Source organism: Orussus abietinus, unplaced genomic scaffold (genome assembly GCF_000612105.2).
Source record: "Orussus abietinus isolate OABI.00-Male unplaced genomic scaffold, Oabi_2.0 scaffold227, whole genome shotgun sequence".
In the NCBI taxonomy this organism is placed as follows: Eukaryota; Metazoa; Arthropoda; class Insecta; order Hymenoptera; family Orussidae; genus Orussus; species Orussus abietinus.
This window is the reverse complement of record NW_019394967.1, coordinates 72,785-91,675: the sequence shown is the minus strand read 5'-3', so window position 1 is coordinate 91,675 and position 18,891 is coordinate 72,785. Positions and strand designations below refer to the sequence as shown.

Sequence of the window (18,891 nt, the reverse complement as noted above, 5' to 3'; positions counted from 1 at the left end):
TAAAAAATGTAAAACTTTCGTTTCGCTTTATTTCAAATAGTATAAGCTCCGTTGACGTTGCAGCTTAATGCGATTTTTCCCGAACTTTGGTGGCAAACAGCCTTACGTAAGTTCTCTGTCACTCGTTCGATGATAGGAAACTCTCGGTTCCGTGAGACCTACGATTTTTCTGAGAAGCGAACCTGTCTGCTGATAACGCAAAGGTATAAATGCTTGCACCGATCCACGATTCGAGCAATCGATCAGTCGCGAGGAGTGTCGACTCAGAAACTTAAATCGTAAACTTGGGCTCAAAATGCGATTCGCCATTTTTGCAGTAGTGTGCCTCTCTTTGGCCCTTGGCACTCTTGCCAATGATCTGATTGTTGGGGAACGCGAAGAGGGAGATGTCTTGGCTACAACCAGATACCTCTACAGGGTAAGTGGAACAAATGCATCCTTACACGCATAATTTCGAATTTTCGAAATATTTCAAATTTCAGACGGAATTGAACTAAGTGGTCTAAAAAAAATTCGGCAAACGTTGCATTTTATAAGTTGCCAATTGTCCTACGTTCCCACTGCTCCTTGAAACATCCATGAGAGAAAATATGCAACAAATGTTATAAAAATTAATTCAACTGCCGGTGTTAGAATTGGGTTTAATTCAATTTAACAAAATGATATGACCCTTCGACCGTATCACGATATTCTGCCTTGGACTTTGATTACGATCGATAGGATGGGAACTTTACGTAACACCGGCAAACGATATCTAGAGGATTTCTAATCAACTCTAATAAATCGTTCAAATCTGTATCTAGATCGGCAACGGATAATATCAAAAGAGACATGCTTCGCGGATTAGACTTTTCCCGACGAGGCTATATATATCCAGATAGAATGGGGTAATGCAAATTAACAGTGCAATTGTTTGTGTGCAGCTTCCGATCCCTTTCAAACCAATGGTGGCTAAAACTGGGTACGGGCTCAAAGGAAAGATCACTGCCATAGAAGCCGTAAACTTGGGAGAAACGGATGCCACCATTGTGATCCTCAAAGGCGGCGTCGGTTTCAAGCACGTCGTAATCGCAGCATTCGGAAAGCCAGGGGAAGGCATCAACGTCCGAATTAAGATTTACGGTACCCTTAACGCTCTACCAAAACCGCCGACGACGGAGGCACCATCCGAGGAGTCCAGCGAATCGTCGTCCGGAGAGTTACCGGAGAAGCCGTCGCAGGAGTCATCCGAAGAGTCGCCGGAGAAGCCGTCTCAGGAGTCATCGGAGGAATCATCTGGACAAGGCACCGAGACCCCAGCTGAAGGTTCAACGGAACGGCCTCCTCAAGGATCAACCGAAGGATCATCGGAGCAGACCACGGAGGGTCCATCTCAGGGTTCAACGGAACGGCCTCCTCAGGGATCGACCGAAGGATCATCGGAACAGACCACGGAGGGTCCATCTCAGGGTTCAACGGAACGGCCGATCCAGGTACCAACCGAAGGATCATCGGAGCAGACCACGGAGGGTCTATCTCAGGGTTCAACGGAACGGCCTCCTCAGGGATCGACCGAAGGATCATCGGAGCAGACCACGGAGGGTCCATCTCAGGGTTCAACGGAACGGCCAATCCAGGTACCAACTGAGGATCGGAGCAGACCACGGAGGGTCTATCTCAGGGTTCAACGGAACGGCCTCCTCAGGGATCGACCGAAGGATCATCGGAGCAGACCACGGAGGGTCCATCTCAGGGTTCAACGGAACGGCCAATCCAGGTACCAACTGAGGGATCATCGGAGCAAATCACGGAGGGTCCATCTCAGGGTTCATCCGAACAGCCGATCCAGGTACCAACCGAGGAATCATCGGAGCAGACCACGGAGGGTCCATCTCAGGGTTCATCCGAACAGCCGATCCAGGTACCAACCGAGGAATCATCCGGAGACGGTTCGGGAGCTCCTGAAGGAACGACCGAGCAATCCTCGACCGGAGAATCAAGTGAATCTTCCAGTTCGTCATCCAACGAGTCGTCTAACCAATCCACTGGCGAACAGTGGCCATCAGTACCTCTGCATCCAAAGTTCCTCTAATTGGATGTGTTCCCACGAGAACCCCGTGTCCTCCAAGGGGTTCGTATTGTGTCGAAGCGACTGCTTCGCGGAGAGACATTAGTAGTATTCAATTGTTAACGTAAGCGGTATTCAAGTACTAAAAACGAAACCATATCCCTTCGCCAATACTCGAGGGCCCGATGCTAATGTTCGATACCGATACAGTAATTATTAAATAAAGAAGTACCTGCATTTAATCTAGCGTTTCATATGCTGCGTACCATTGGACGGACCTGAATTAACAAGCGTCATTACGAGATTTAGGAATTAATAATAATTATTCCTGGGAGGTAGTCGAAATTATTAGTCCTCCCGTCACACATTTCGCAATTCTTTACAGTTTTCCCGCCGGCGAAGCAACGAGCTGTGAAGTCATTTTCCATGACAGTATTTATGGCTCCGGTACTCCACCGTTAACAGTTTGGTGCAGGGCCGTTCGGCGCCGATAACGTTTAATTAAAAAAAACCGAGCTTCGGAGAGGTGTAGCGGTTCGACCCCACGGGTGGAGTAATACCGGGGGCCATTTTTTTCTTCTTTGCCAACATAAATGTCCCAAAACCATCATTTCCGCTCGCGCGGTTGAATAGATCTATGGAAACGATTCGATGTTTCATTGAATCTATAAAATTGTAATGGAAACGAAAAAAAAAACAAAGTAATGATACCTTTAACTTTTTAGAAAATTAATAAATGAGGCGAGAGACGAGAACAAATCTGGGTGGGAGTACATTAATTTCGTAAGAATAATTAAATTTCACGTTCTATCGATGCCGTCTTACGGGGTCGAATTCCCTTTGTCGGTGATCTAACGCAAAAGTCCCGCCCCGTCTTCGATCGTTCCACTTTCAATTAAAACTTTCCCTTTAGTGGATTTTGATTTCACACGAGATGTAACATGGCGCACGCGGAGGGGGCGTACGTAAATTAAAAGTTTATCGGAAGTTTCAATTGGTAGTGGAACCCGAAGCCTTGTAAATGAAATCGGAAGGCATGAATTATTGCCTGTCTGCTCGTGTAAAGATCGAACTTCATCTTTCAAACTCGAACGGTCGACTTGAGTTTCCATTGAAGCTTTCATGGAATTGACATCTACGCCCGCGGGTGTCGCAGACTCCTCGCCGACCCGCCGATATCTCCTGCAATATTAATCGCCTCTACCCTCTGCACCATGGATTTTGCGCCAAAATTTACCTTTCGAAAACCCAAAACCCGCGAGGCTTGGCTGCACCAGAATTTCATTCGCGTACTGCTTCCCTCATAGGGACATTAATTTTCCATAGAAGAAAATTTCGTCGACAGGTACGCCACGGAAATTCAAGAGCCTTCGTAACTATTGGCTACCCTCTGTTCAGTATTTTGAAAAAATAATAAAAAATAAAAAATAAAAAGAACAATCAATCAAATTTGGAACCAACGACGTGAAAATCTCTCGGGAACGTGTTGCTTTTTTTTTTTTTTGTTGCCAATTTGTGAGAAAACCATCGTCAATTTGACACCGAATAAAATAGCTCGTTAACGGAAAGTGTTCGTTATCTAGTTTGAGTTTTGTTCGGTCCCCAAATGGGGTCAAAAAGTGACGGATCGAGGGGAGATAAATGGTTCTCGGTCATACCGAAGGGGTTCGTTTTCGTTCCACTTTTTAGGAAGGGTGACGTGCTTCCTACGGGTTATGGTATGTTATACGCGGGCTTTCTCGGGAAATTGCGTTATTGCGTTAAAATTGAATACGTTTTATCGGTACGTTGATATAATTAAAAGGAAAATAGGAAAAACTCGATATCGGATGCCGAAGAGACGTTGCAGTCCATGAAGGCCGCGCACTAATTATATGCCCCGCCGATCGCCATCAATTAATTTCTCAATTTATTAACAAACTCTCCCTCCGAACAAACAAGCAATCTAGTTGATTTTGCCTCCAAACAATCAGTGATTTCTTGATATAACCCAAGTCCAGGGAAATTTCATTTTAAGGAAGAAAATCGTTTTATCGAACTAGAATTATTAAGCCGCTTTTATCGGACATGTTTGAAATAATCGAGTAAAAAGATGTCGCAAAGGTTAAGAATTCGGCATTATTTTACTATTTTACTTTTGTACGACATTCGAAGCCACGAATAACGTGTTATCCCTACTGTTTCTCATTCCGAGAGAAAAGTCATTTATTGTTCGCAAACTTCGTCGCTCCATTAATTAATTGCTCCCAGTTGATTTCTCACAATTTATTCATATTTCCCCGAGCCCTCAGGCGAATCCGTTGTTCCTACAATCCATCTTAAGGCTGTTGAAGCTGTAGAAATAATAATTTTGCCTTTTCTCCCCTTTCTTCCCAGAATGTGCACAATGACCCCTTTGACTCTCTTCGAGGGGCCGTTTTAATTGGAATTGAAAAATTAACAAAGCTATTCAGCACTTCGGTTTTAAATATGAGTTCCAAAGTAGGTAAGTTTGATTCTCCAGATTTCTCAAGTGCTAACGGAATAATAACGAGTCGCGGGCTCATTTTTTATTCCGTGGTAGTTATTTCTCGGGAATTTCATTGAAACCGGGGCCGGACCACGGGGTTGTTCAAGTTAGCACAGGCTATTTGCTTTTCGGTAGGAAAACAGTTTTAAATTGACGGGGGATTTTAGTAACTCCAACATTTGAAACATTGGTGACAATGATACTGCGGAAGGGTCGCGATGTTGGCAGCCGAGGTTGCTGCAAAGTTCGCAACAGGTTGCTAATGGCAGCTGAAATCCCGCGGGTGAAAAGTGCGTTTTTCGCCGCGCCAAAACATTCTCCTACTCATGCCGAATCTAGGAAACAAAAATAAAAAAAATAACCGCGAAGGAGGCAGCCAAAAAAGGAAAATTCAGAGGGAAAAAAAGGGCCGCGGAAAAGCCCCGGCGGAAAAACGTCCGGGAGAAGAAAAAAGCGCCGGTTGACGGAAAGTCTGGGCTTCTAGGATGCTGCGATCTCCCGATTTTCTATTCACATAAGCTAGCGTAAAGAAAAAAAAAATTGCAATACATCTCTGCACTCCAAAATGTGCTGCCACCTCCGCTTCACACTACACAATACGTTCATTTATGTTTAAATAAAATACGTACTTGGCTAATTCAATGCTCTATAAATCTACGTATCTGCAGCGAGTGATTTCATTTTCCGCAATTACCATAACGTGCAATTTTATCGAAATATAAATTCTTCCGATTTATTGAAGAGGTCTCGGTGGTGGTAGAGTATTAGGCGCGGTTACTCGCTCTGCCGCAGGATGTTCAAGAGCCGCTCGCAATGAATTAATTGGCTCTGATTAATTTCCTATATTAATTGATTAGCCATCCTTTCCGCTCCCTACGTCTCCTCCCTCCGTCTTGATACGGTCGCAGATGCAGTAATAACGATACACAGAGTCACCGTTCTTCTTGCGCCGTCCACGTTCTTCATTACTTTAATGGAGTGCGCCCCGGGGCGTGGAGAGTTCCTCGGGATATTATTACTGTTCATTTTATTGACAAGTCCCCGCCAACTAAAAAGGCAACAACAATCGAATCAAGTCCTCTGCAGGGCGGTCGAAATGTTTTATTGGATTTATTGTTTGACCCGACCGAATATTGGAGGCCGCGCTCGTTCCGCGCGAGGTCCGGACTTTCGAGCGTCCTCTCGGGGCGAAAAATTGTTATTAAAGAGTGATGGCCGATTCCTGAAAACGGCGAGGTTTTTCACCATTTTTACTCTAACACGCATTTCGGCTCGACAGAACGAGGCATGCAGTGAAAGGCTCGTTTTAAGCCAGCCGGAGACCGCCTTGCTAATGCGCGGAGGCATCATCGTAAAATTCTCGTTGATGATAGCTGATGGCTACTTCTTTATCACCCTCCAAGGCTTTCCCGTTGTCTGGGGAACACTTCCACACAAGCTAAGCCCCACAATAAGAATTGTCAACGTCTCGAGAGAGGATTCTTTTCGACTTTCCTCGGGGAGCCGCGCGGCATTCTCCTTCGACTGCCTCGCTCCAATTTTTCAGGGGAGAAACTGGACCTTTTAAAGAGATAAATTTCTTCATTTTTATGCGAGAATCTAGAAGCCTTCGGAGTTCATTTAACCAAAATAAATGTCGCCGCGAGACGTTTATGTAAATATTTAAATGGACTTTTTAAAGTCTTAAATCGGAGACCGTCCCGCCTTCCGTTTCTAGGAAGAGAAAAATTCGTTCGTTAATGATTAATAAATTTATTTCATGATCATGTGTCGAGAATCATTTGTGGGGTTTGTAGATTTGAGTATTCAGCATAAGTGGCAGGACTTTGAACGAAAAGAAACGCCATTTTATGGTATTACGAAGGGAGATCCTGTCGATTGCATTATTGCTCTCCTGGAGAACCTCGTGTATGATGTCTTCAATTAAATTGATTAAGAAGTTATTGAGGTTTAAACTGGTGAACTTCTCTGTCCCGTCATGCAAGAACATTCTCTACCCTTATTGTATAAATTTTCTACAACCTTCACAAAATGTATGAATATCAATGTAATACGTCTCTGCGTGGTGAATCGAGATTAAGTTTTATCATTTGAAAAATCGCATGTCTATAAAAATCCCTCGATTTGCAGAATCTCGAGATCAGGATGGATTGAAAATATCGAGGGAAAAAATTCGCATATTTACCGAGAACCAGGTCTTCCCTTCACCGTCGTAACTCCCAATTCTAGATTGCAACCCGAGGGATTCTCATTAGCCCGTTCCAGAAACTCGAAGGTTTACAACTCAGTACTACCCGTAAAAGGAAAACGAGAGGTGCAATTACTCATTGGAAAAATAACCCAAAAACCTCGGCGGAGTCACGTCTAAAATCGTGTCAGGGTGAAAATGTACTGGTCATTGCGAATACTCGACATTTCTCGAGTTATCAACTCCTTATGAGCGTCTTATCAAGGACGGCCACTTGCAGTGGGATTAACGAGATCGGAAAAAACGACGGTAGTTATCAAGGGATGACTACTCGTGTCCAGGATAAATCAGACCTTGAAGAATATTCACGATGGATCGAATTCCGATATCTAAATGGCAGTCCTATCCGATGTACGCTTTTAATTGATAGGGTGTGCTCATACTTTGCGTCCTGACACATTTCTCGGGAACAGATTTCCTGAGAATGCAGGTACAGGTAATCGCACCTGATTAGTTGGTGAAACCTTGTGAAAGTAATTTCTTTACCCCGATTGGAATTTATTTAAAGGACCTACCGTTGTTGCAAAAGTTTCATTATGTATGATACTAGTAGCAATGCATATTTGTTTAATTCTATGGCGGGGACTTATTGAAATACGCGGTATTGTCAGAGAAGAAGAGCACGTGAAATCGACGTGATCGAACTAGATCGAAGTCTAGAGAGCTTAGGACTCTGAATAGTCCGTCGCAAACTGAATCTCAAGGATTTGGGATTTGGGTCAATCGTTGAACGGCTAAGAGTTCCTTATTACGGATTTTTCTCCAAGATATGAAACGTCGAACGTCATATAATCTCTTGTCTTGAAGGCTCCTTTGTGTTGTCGCGAGAAAAAAAGTTATCCCGATGTCGCCGACGTGACAAAGGAAAGCTTCTTAACTATTTCTTCCTCCCGCTTCGAGTTTTCCAATTGGCGAAATGTCCGTTTCGAAAATGAAGGTTGTTACTCATTGAAAGATGGTTCTCGAGTTTTCTGAGATAGGATGGTTGTTAACAAAATTCAAGATAATTACCGAAATAAGAAGAAAGTCTGCTTTAGGTCATTTGTGGGATGTACATTGGTGTATTCCCGGTCCAAGGAGCTGGATGCGTTGAATGGATCACCGCAATTGGTCTGAAGGATTTTGAATCCAGGTCAGCGGAGGAACGGCTAAGAAGACCTTATTACGGATTTCCCTAAAATATTTTATCTAGAGAAATCCCGCCCACAACCATTTCTTTTTTTTCTCGAATAAAGACTGAAAAGTTATCTGCCATATTCGATGAAGAAAATTCAATTGTATGTCGCTCGTTATTCCCTCACTGTACCTTCGAAACAATGAAGCACCTTTTACAACCAAACGAAACTTTTATTGGACCGTCTCATCTTATTCAACGTGAAGAACTTGAAATACAGAGCGGTCGGAAACGAAACTTTTCATTATAAGTATTATTTACTAATCAATGTCAGCCTGAGAATATTCAAACTTCCTGGCCGTAGAATCATTGATATATGGAATAAAAGTGCATCTTTAAGGTTAAGTGAAACACGTCGAGGAACTTGATCGACGTCGATAAAGAAAATTTTTCTAAATGCCTACGTTGCCGACGTTCGTTTTTATATTGACAGCTAGGTCGAATTTTATTGTGTATTGTACCAAATGGCATATTCGACCTGTCGTTTTCGTACAATTATTATAAAGAAATCGAAGTATAACTCCAGAAATCCTCTGGATTCATGCCTTCTGGGGCCCTAATTGACTGCGGAGGGACCCCCTGCGCCATCTGTGATTTTCAGGTCAATTAAATTTTCACTCCGAGACCTCGTATTCCCACCGTTTTAGCAAATAAGCGCATACAACACTTTTTTTGCCTTTATCCCGTTCAAATGCGAGTTTATCGATTACCAGAGTGTTCTAAATTGTCGTAAAATTGTCCTGACCCTTTCGATTCTCATATCAAAGCCTTCGATAATTGTATATTGATCGAAATATGAGAGCTCGACGCCATTTTGGTTCTGGTCTGGACTGAGTTAAAAGATTTTTTTGAAAAATCCAAATTTTGAATGTGTCAGGACAATTCTTAGATGATCAGGAGTGATGTGTGAAAGTTTCGGACAGTTTGGTCTAATACCCTTAAAAAAAAGTGTTGTATTCGAATCGACTGATTTGAAGGATGTTTCACTTCACCTTAATGTGTATCGAGTAATGGTCGGTAGACTAATATATTACGTGAGTATTCCTGACGTAGTTACGTGCTTGTCTTTTTCGATCCAGAGTCAGGACGATTTCCGAGAGTTTATACCGTGAAACAGGAAAGGCAAGCAGTTGCATTACCGTAATAAATTCAACTTGGACGCAAAAGCAACAGCTTGGTTGGTCTAAAATTCCAGGAATTCATCCTGCAGAACAGCTCACCGCATTTGAGTGAAATGGATGTGGGAATCCAGGTCAACCGCGAAACGGATAAGAGGATCTTGTTATGGATGTTTCTGAAATATGCAAAACGCCGGATGTAATTCCGTCTACGAGCTGTCTTCTCAACCCCGAAGTGATGAGGAAGCTATTTCGGCACACTCATCGATTCGGATACCCCTGTTAATCATTTATCGCCTGTCTATCAGTCCCCTGACGTGACGAAACCTCAAACGAGATCTGCACGACACATGGCAATCAATCATAAGATACTTGTTAAAATATGCAAAAAGTATTATAAAGTATTTACTGAAACGTGTAAAAATTCTCACCGACGATGGAACAAATTTAAACGATAACGCGTTCGACGGTTTAAGGGGTTTCAAAGTCTGAGGGCTCTTACGATATTAAGGTGAAGTGAAACATCCTTCAAATCAGTCGATTCGAATACAACACTTTTTCTTAAGGGTATTAGACCAAACTGTCCGAAACTTTGACACATCGCTCCTGATCATCTAAGAATTGTCCTGACACATTCAAAATTTGGATTTTTCAAAAAAATCTTTTAACTCAGTCCAGACCAGAACCAAAATGGCGTCGAGCTCTCATATTTCGATCAATATACAATTATCGAAGGCTCTGATATGAGAATCGAAAGGGTCAGGACAATTTTACGACAATTTAGAACACTCTGGTAATCGATAAACTCGCATTTGAACGGGATAAAGGCAAAAAAAGTGTTGTATGCGCTTCTTTGCCAAAACGGTGGTAATACGAGGTCTCGGAGTGAAAATTTAATTGACTGGAAATCACAGATGGCGCAGGGGGTCCCTCCGCAGTCAATTAGGGCCCCAGAAGGCATGAATCCAGAGGATTTCTGGAGTTTTACTTCGATTTCTTTATAATTATTGTACGAAAACGACAGGTGGAATATGCCATTTGGTACAATACACAATATAATTCGACCTAGCTGTCAATATAAAAACCAACGTCGGCAACGTAGGCATTTAGAAAAATTTTCTTTATCGACGTCGATCAAGTTCCTCGACGTGTTTCACTTCACCTTAAGTGGCTATTGTTACAGAGCGATCTCGATGAAATACTTTGTCGCACGTCAACATCTTTGTCTCGTGCAGCTGATGATATTAGCTCGAATTATTCGATAATAAATCATTTGCAGTAGATCGGATAACCACAACTGGGTCTTTAGGTTCCGAGATTCGTTTCAGCTTTGAAGCATCTGAAGCTCTCGTTACGTTGTTTCCCTTTCGAGTACTTGTCCCGATAAAATGTCCACTTGGCAAACAAAAGCTTTTACAGCACTCTCGAGGGGTCTCATTGAATATTCTAGCATCACATTTCCGAGTCCAGAGTCAGGGACGGGATCGACTAGGAGTTCATCTCATCGTCAGCCACTTTGCAAAACTCGAGTAAAATATACTGCGTCAGTATTATATACATAAGATGATTTTATACATATCCACGCACGTCACAGAACATGTGCCGTAGTACATGTGCAATTTCCTAGGGCATCTTCCGTCTTCTCAGAAATTTAGTGCACCTTGTATGTAGCATGCCGTATGAAGCTCACGTCAACTTAGCCAATTTGCAAAGTTCAAGCACAGTGAAACGGCAGAAGGTGAAAGATCCGTCTTCCAGGGTGATTGGTACCTGAAAGGTCGGATAATGGGTCCAAAGTTTCCTTCAGGACTTACGTTAAAATTGATCTCTGAAAGGAAATATCCATGACGGAAAGAAATTCCCAAGGCATGTGTCGAGGTAGATGTCAATATGTATTATCTAATTTATCTAGGTTTTTACACTTTCGAAGGAGGAAATGTTCCAGAGGATTATGACACGACGTTTAGAAATTATCTTATGTGAAACCGTTGAGTCTGCTAATGACTTGCACCTTAACTTGGCCCTCCTTGAGCTCCCCCGCGAAGATCCACCCTTTCCGTCTAACAGTTTCCCTCATTAGGGATGATATCCACAATTTTAGCCCCTCGTCTCATGCTACTCAGCGGAGTCTCGACCCGAACGATCTCCAAATTTAATTCGTGCCAATTTTCCGTCTCTCTGATGGTAGACTATTTATTTATCAGCAGGAAGTCAAGCTATCGTTTCACAGTTTTAAGGTGAAGTGAAATATCCTTCAAATCAGTCGATTCGAATACAACACTTTTTTTTAAGGGTATTAGACCAAACTGTCCGAAACTTTGACACATCGCTCCTGATCATCTAAGAATTGTCCTGACACATTCAAAATTTGGATTTTTCAAAAAAATCTTTTAACTCAGTCCAGACCAGAACCAAAATGGCGTCGAGCTCTCATATTTCGATCGATATACAATTATCGAAGGCTCTGATATGAGAATCGAAAGGGTCAGGACAATTTTACGACAATTTAGAACACTCTGGTAATCGATAAACTCGCATTTGAACGGGATAAAGGCAAAAAAAGTGTTGTATGCGCTTCTTTGCCAAAACGGTGGTAGTACGAGGTCTCGGAGTGAAAATTTAATTGACCTGGAAATCACAGATGGCGCAGGGGGTCCCTCCGCAGTCAATTAGGGCCCCAGAAGGCATGAATCCAGAGGATTTCTGGAGTTTTACTTCGATTTCTTTATAATTATTGTACGAAAACGACAGGTGGAATATGCCATTTGGTACAATACCCAATATAATTCGACCTAGCTGTCAATATAAAAACCAACGTCGGCAACGTAGGCATTTAGAAAAATTTTCTTTATCGACGTCGATCAAGTTCCTCGACGTGTTTCACTTCACCTTAACGTAACAATTATCTGAATGTGCTCGGTCAACATTTAGTTGCACTCAAGTTATTTTGCTCAAAATGGTGGGAACAAGAAAATTGTAAGATACCCTTCCGAGCTTGTGGTTGTCTTTAATATTTCAGGATTTCATTCGTTTTCTATGAATACTCTTCAATCCCAGTGGGATATACATCATTCGGTATGACTCCTTTTCATCTCACCTGCGCATTTCGAAATGCGAAGTTGATTGCGGAAGAAGCGCAGATGAGTCATAAGAAGTTATTGGACGTCGAGGAGCCAATTAATAACCTCCATCTTATCAATATCTGTAAAGCGTCTCCTTCAAGTCCTGCCTTTTTTACATTTCCACTTTTCCGATATGTCCGATAACCTCGTTAAGCGTGATATAATGATTGGTTCTTCGGTATATATCATTGATCGAGGTCACGAAGTTGCCATTAACGTCTAGTTGGAATTCCCACACCTCCGGAATTTAATTAATCTCAAACATGCTTGCCTTTCCATGCAAACACTTCCAAAGGAAATAAGGATGTTCTATACCGTTTCCCAGAGAAATAATGAAAAAGGTGGTTAAATTGAATTAAAGAAAGAAAAGGAACAGGACTAATTGCTGGCACAGCACGGGATTTATTTTCCAATATTCTCGGACGTGAAATTCGATTCTTTCACTAATTACCCTGTTATCATAATAGGGAAGATAATACCAACGAAAATACGGACTGTATGTACAAATTACGTCATGAACGGGATTTCGGTATTTCGAAATCCTCGCGTCGGAACGGTATACCGACATGAATAAAACGCGATCAGAGCGATATTTATTTATTAACAATGGACTGGATTTTCGTACGTGATTTCGCCTTCGTAAAATCGTTGCCAGTTAAAAGAATTAGGTATACATTTGACATGCATTGCGCATTATTCGTGCATCATAATACACTCTCGATCTCCTTTTGAGCCTAATGGAAATCTGCAAACTATCGCGTTACATTATCCCGTGACACGGATTTTCATGCACAAATACATTTCCCTCTGTATACACGACCAAGCATTATCCGCACGATTGCCTGTGCAGATTAAAATGCACATATAATTCTCTCCTCGCATGGCTGAAATCTTTTTTAATTATTCATGCACCGAAACTCCGGCCAGAATTTCGGTTAACCAGGTTCGGTTCGTCCGGGATGAAATTTTTTAAACCTGCTCCCCGGCCGTGATGAAGTTACCTCAAATATCGATGATATCTTTAGGATTAATTTCGCCAGTAATCGAAATTTCCTGAACCGGTGACGGACATTTATTGGAAATAATCCTCTACCTTAATGACCCGATACAGTCGTCCGAATGACCACCGAATCGACGCTACGTTTATATTAAAAATATACTTAAACCATATTAAGCGTATTTTCAAAATATTATTCAGATTTCATCCGTACTGGAATACGTTTTCAGTGGGAAAATGGACGCAATCGCTAACGTTTCAACTTCGTAAAGATTTGCCACGGACTCTGCAGAGACGCCATCATTAATCCACAATAAAATGGGTAAAAACTTTTCCCCCGTGTTATTAAAGCCCTCGTCGTTTATTTATACAGCGAAAGTTTCTATACGTGCCGAGGAGAAAGCTCCTCCAGTTGGTGTATATATGTACAGTGGTAATCTGGCACGAAGCGGCAAAATTTCCCGTTGTTTCCTCGCGACATTGTCCCCTTTTCCGGATTATTTCTCGGTGTGTCATGGAGGACGAAATTGCTTGGCTAGGTGATCTCGGTATCGATCCTCCGGAAAATTCCGCGGACTTAACCCATTCACCGAGGGCTCGGGTCCGTTACGAGTTTTGCTTGACACATAATGGTGCCGTTCCCATCGGGCTGTCTGCTGGCCTGCCTGGTTATTACAGTTGTTCCCCAGAACCACCCGGCAGTCATCCATTCAGCTCGAAAAGATTGCACCACTTGAGTGCATTTAGCCGCGCGACTCTTCTTCCTTTGCGGGAATCCCCATTTTAGCCCGCGACTCGTTCCCACCGCACCAGCGCAATATCCTACCGCAGATTGTTCCGAAGCAATCTCGCATTTAGGAATTAATATAAACCGAGTGTTAACAAAAGTAGATTACCCAGAATTTCGTATAACGAGTCCCGTCATACAACTCGAGGAGAATATACTCGGACGTCGACTGGTCGTATCCAATAAACTTCAAGGACTCCTCGGTATCATATAATATTTCCTAAATATTTTTTCCTAATCTTCATTAAACATCTCAACCGACAGATTTTGTAATATTCTCGTTCCGGTATTTCACTATGTTACGACAAAACGTGTGATTTTGATTTTAAATACTTTTCGTCCGATGATATTAAAAAGAAAAAAAAAACACTTACCTTACAATGAAACGAGATGTTTTGTACGTCTGTAAGAGAGATATTAGAAAAACATACGGATATTGTACAAACACGACAAAAAAAAATTCTAATCGCAAGACATCTTCGGGAATATATGAAATGCCTGCTTTTTATGAAATATACGATATTCGTTAAATATACAGAATATATAAGAGAAATATTTTGCGCCACTAGGTGCATCGAGTGACTCGGAGAAGATCGGTATCGAGGAGGTCCCGCTTATCAGAGTCCTATCTAATAAGTCCTCCGCCAAAAATATGCTTTGTATAAAATATACGATATTCGTTAAGTATACAGAATATATAAGAGAAATGTTTTGCGCCACTAGGTGCATCGAGTGACTCGGAGAAGATCGGTATCGAGGAGGTCCCGCTTATCAGAGTCCTATCTAATAAGTCCTCCGCCAGAAATACGCGACGTCGGATAACCGCGTTTGACGATTTCGTCCTGCGGGGGCCGCAAGTTTCCTCCGCGTCCTGCGGAGCATTCCGGGGCGTCACTCGCTGACGAAATTGCTTAGCTAGGTGATCTCGGTATTGATCTTCCGGGAAAATTCTGTGGACTTAACCCGTTCGCGTTTCCCCCGTCCCGGTCGTGACGGCGTCGTTTCGCGCCGCGTTCTGGCTCGTTATTGTTGTACCCACCGGCGAGCCACGTTATAGGTTAGGTCGGCCATTCGGCCGTTCCGAAACGGACGCAGGGCTCGCGGATCGTTTGACGACTTAACCGTGCGCCCGCGTCTCCCGAACGGCTAGAAGAAGCTCCCGAGTTTTCGCAAGTTTAAACCCTTCGACCCGCGAGGCGACGTCCTTCCGCCTTTACGATCGACTTCCTCCGGGCGTACTCGGAATTCCCGGCGAACGCGGCGACCCCCTGCGATACGTCAGCTGCATCCCCGAATCGGCGTCGTTTCTTCGACATTTCTTGAATCTTTAAACTTCCGATCCGTCCGTGGTCGCGTCCGCCATCACCCTCCCCCTCGTATACGAATGCGCCTCTTCCCTAAGCGCCCCAATCCAGGGAATATCACAAGGGTCGTATAATTTGGATTTCGACCGTGAAAGGTGGAAATACTATTAAATACTACGTTGACTACGATATAGCAGTTATCGCTGCAGCCGCGATGGCTAAAACGACTAGAAGTTGTAGTTGCGCATATGTGCCCATAATTATGAAAGTGGTCTAAGTCAAAATTAAAAAAAAAATGAGTTTATCAGTTATTTCACGCCACATTATTTTAAACTAAATTAATTCAATGTAATTTCGAAACAAAAAGTATATGACAGACCACTTTCATAATTATGGGCACATATAACAATTGTGGTTAGAGTCGCAACGATACTTTAACATGGTGAGCGTTGTTAGAGTTGATTTTAGGGAATTTCTGGAATTTCTTCGATTCTTCGTGGAATTTCAACATTTGTTCAAACGTTTGGCGGATATCGGAAATGTTCAATGGACGGTGGCTGCATTGATCTTGTGCTTGTTACTGTTTATTAACTACGATATAGCAGTCATCGTTGCAGCCGCGATGGCTAAAACGACAAGAAATTGTAGTTGCGCATATAACAATTGTGGTTAGAGTCGCAACGATACTTTAACATGGTGAGCGTTGTTAGAGTTGATTTTAGGGAATTCCTGGAATTTCTTCGATTCTTCGTGGAATTTAAACATTTGTTCAAACGTTTGGCGGATATCGGAAATGTTCAACGGATGGTGGCCGCATTGATCTTGTTGCGGTTGGGGTCGCCATTCACCTACAAGAACCATTTATGGCCGTTATTATCGTAGCTTTATTACACGTATTATACGTACACGGGTGCAGTGCACCCGTCGACATTCCTCCCTGAATGCCTGGACCTAGGATGACCTGTAAAATCACCGCAAATGGCCGGGGCCGTTAGAATTATATGAGCGCCATTGTTTTATTGCCTAACTGTTTATAAACTATAGTTAACCTCGCGTCAAGTGGTCGGATTAATCCTCCCGAAGTTTAAGCCGTTACGCGTCTCTGCGCTTTTTGTTACTTTCAGCAGCCGTGGTTGAAAGAAGAGGTACGTAGACTGAAAACAAGCACGACGAGCCCCTAAAAGCAGTTATAAAGAAATTCTTTAAATTCCAATAATAAATCAAAGGACATCACAATTGATATACCTAGTTCGATACAGGATTTTTTAAATAACTAATCCACGTTACGACGAGCGCTTCTAAATTACACGTACCTGGTGCAACGTTGCTCGACGTTAAACCTCGGATCCTGAAATGTGAAACATCAGGATTTAATATATCTGCAGGAAATTTTTCCTCTCACTTTCGGATGACGGAGTCGTCCTTTATCGTCAGCCGCGCGTTCCTTAAGCGCTCTCAGCGCGCCCTCGTGGCACACACGCGAACGAACGGCGCGTCGAATCAATTTTGCATTTATATAAAATCCTAGCCGCGGCGTTCTCAAAGTTGCCGGGAACTCTCGCGAGGCCGTACGTGAACCACTTTGCGCGGCGGAGCGCGTTTACTGGCGCGCGACACATCTTTTAAAAACTCAGACGTCCAAATTACGGTTTGTCACGGAACGGTTGAGACCCCGCGCCAGGACGAAAAGGCGGAATGAATGCGGCGTAAGTGCAGCTCCGGCCCCTCGCTCCCTCTCTCTCGCGCTCGCGGCGCCTCCCTATTCTCCGTCTTCCTCGAGCTGGGCACCCTACCGCCGTTCGCGCGGTCTCTCAGAAGCGGAGTATTTGTAACGAATTCTTTGCCGTAACCGGTTGCGCGCGTTATTGCGCCCCTCGCCGCGCCAAGAGTAACGAGGCGGCCTCTACCGAGGTTTATGCGAACAAATTTTGACTATCCGTTTCGCCTGAAAGGTTCGCGCGCATAAAGGGGGCGTTGCACGTCCGGCTAACGAATCGGCTCTCGCGGCGCCGCGCGCCGCCATTCGTCTGCGGCGCTTCGAGCAGGTAGGTACCGAGGTAAGTAGCCTCCGATCGGTGCATGCCTCGAGTCTTAAACTCCTGTCTTAAAATCTCCCCTTTTAGATTAATTCAACTCGAAGCGGCTCTTAATCCCGAGGAAGATGCCAAGAGAACCAGAGGTGGCTGCGCCCCCGAGAGTTCGCTCAGTTCTTTTAGGTTAGTTTCTTCTTATATTTCCTAAGTTACCGCGCGAGGAGGTATCCACATTTTCGGAATGCGCGGACGTGGAGAGAAATCAAAGGTAACGTTCGAAGGTGTATTTAATTTCCCCCGGCCGCCGACGTGCTCTCGAAACGGGCATTGTCGTGGAATGTGTATTTTTGGTATTCCGTATTGACTCGACCCATTTGGGAATTTTCCAGGCTTTTCTTTTTAATTAAATCGCTTGAAAATATGCGCGTTATTTGGCGCGGGCTCGGCAAAATATAGGCGCACGGATCGAGGTAAAGAGAGAGAGAGAGAGAGAGAGAAAAAAAAATTCAGAGGGAAAGGGAGGTACCGCCAGCAGGGGAAAGACCGTGCATGGCGTGAAAAGGGGTGCGAAGTGCGGGCACCCCTATCAAGGACCAGGTTAAGCTTGATTGGTGTCGGTGCCAGTCAAATGGAATTTAAACCTTATCAAATACCGCCGATGGAATATGCTCGAGACTGACATCGCTATCGATTTTGCCTGCATTATGGCGTGCGCATATAAAGGGGAAGCTGCATCACCTGTTAACGAGTCTTAACAAAGTATCTGTACGCTTCGACATCGATCCCGGTAAAGGTACACGTAAGGGTGCTGACTCGATAATTCCTGAATGGCAAAACTCCCGCATACGGTTTTCCGTTCCCATCTTATGTGCGCATCGCGTTTTTATACGGAAAGCATTCCCTCGAGTTTCTGATCTACTTTCCTAACATATTTTTAGAAACATTGAAAAGGCGAAAGAATGATGTCAACTCCCACCTCTTATAGACTGGATGCTGCTTAACTAATCAAATTTAAGTCATTCTCCACCGAGAACATCCATCTCACTGGTGAACACACATCAGGGCATTATCCACAAAGTCCAGCAGTGGGTTGAAACGTTGGAAAGAGACGGAACCGTCCAGTTCCGAAATTCTCGCCCAGGGCGGAATAGTTGGGGCGAGTTTTGCGAGGAGGACAGGAGTTTCGGGACACCCGGTCCAAAGTACCTGTACGAGGTACGAGCAGTAATACATTCGGCTAATGAATCAGCGTTTCCGGAGCGTTTACGTTGATACATGGCCCCGCGTCATGCTCGTCACCATTATCCGGGAAAATAAATCCAGCCCCGGCGAGAAGTCTGCCGATAACGATTCCCGCCCCGACGAGACACCCGTGCCGCGATTCGGCAAGATTTAGAGCTTTGATATCCACACTTTACGTCGGTTGGCAGAAAAATCTGCCGCCTTCCTGGAGATGTGCCCTTGGTCTGGCGTTCCGGAAAAATATTCCCTTCACGGCGGCCTCCAGGAAGTCTCGACTCTTCCCTCGAAGCGAGCCGTAAAGGCGCGTCCT

At 43.7% G+C, this 18,891-nt stretch overlaps 1 protein-coding gene across 1 annotated transcript; it reads left to right on the top strand.

Moving 5' to 3' along the window:
- Positions 1-223: 223 nt before the first annotated feature.
- On the top strand, positions 224-2,289 carry LOC105695384 (cell wall protein IFF6). The gene is made up of 3 exons (XM_012416903.2): positions 224-418; positions 924-1,616; positions 1,757-2,289. The coding sequence occupies exons 1-3, from the start codon at positions 296-298 to the stop codon at positions 2,069-2,071; spliced, it is 1,131 nt and encodes a 376-aa protein (XP_012272326.1). The 5' UTR covers positions 224-295; the 3' UTR covers positions 2,072-2,289.
- Positions 2,290-18,891: the final 16,602 nt, after the last annotated feature.

Bases quoted from the DNA above. Each gene is read 5' to 3' on its own strand.
- LOC105695384 (XM_012416903.2), top strand. From the start codon at position 296: ATGCGATTCGCCATTTTTGCAGTAGTGTGCCTCTCTTTGGCCCTTGGC. The intron at 419-923 runs GTAAGTGGAACA...GTTTGTGTGCAG, and splicing joins CAACCAGATACCTCTACAGG to CTTCCGATCCCTTTCAAACC. The intron at 1,617-1,756 runs GTACCAACTGAG...CGGCCAATCCAG, and splicing joins CAACGGAACGGCCAATCCAG to GTACCAACTGAGGGATCATC.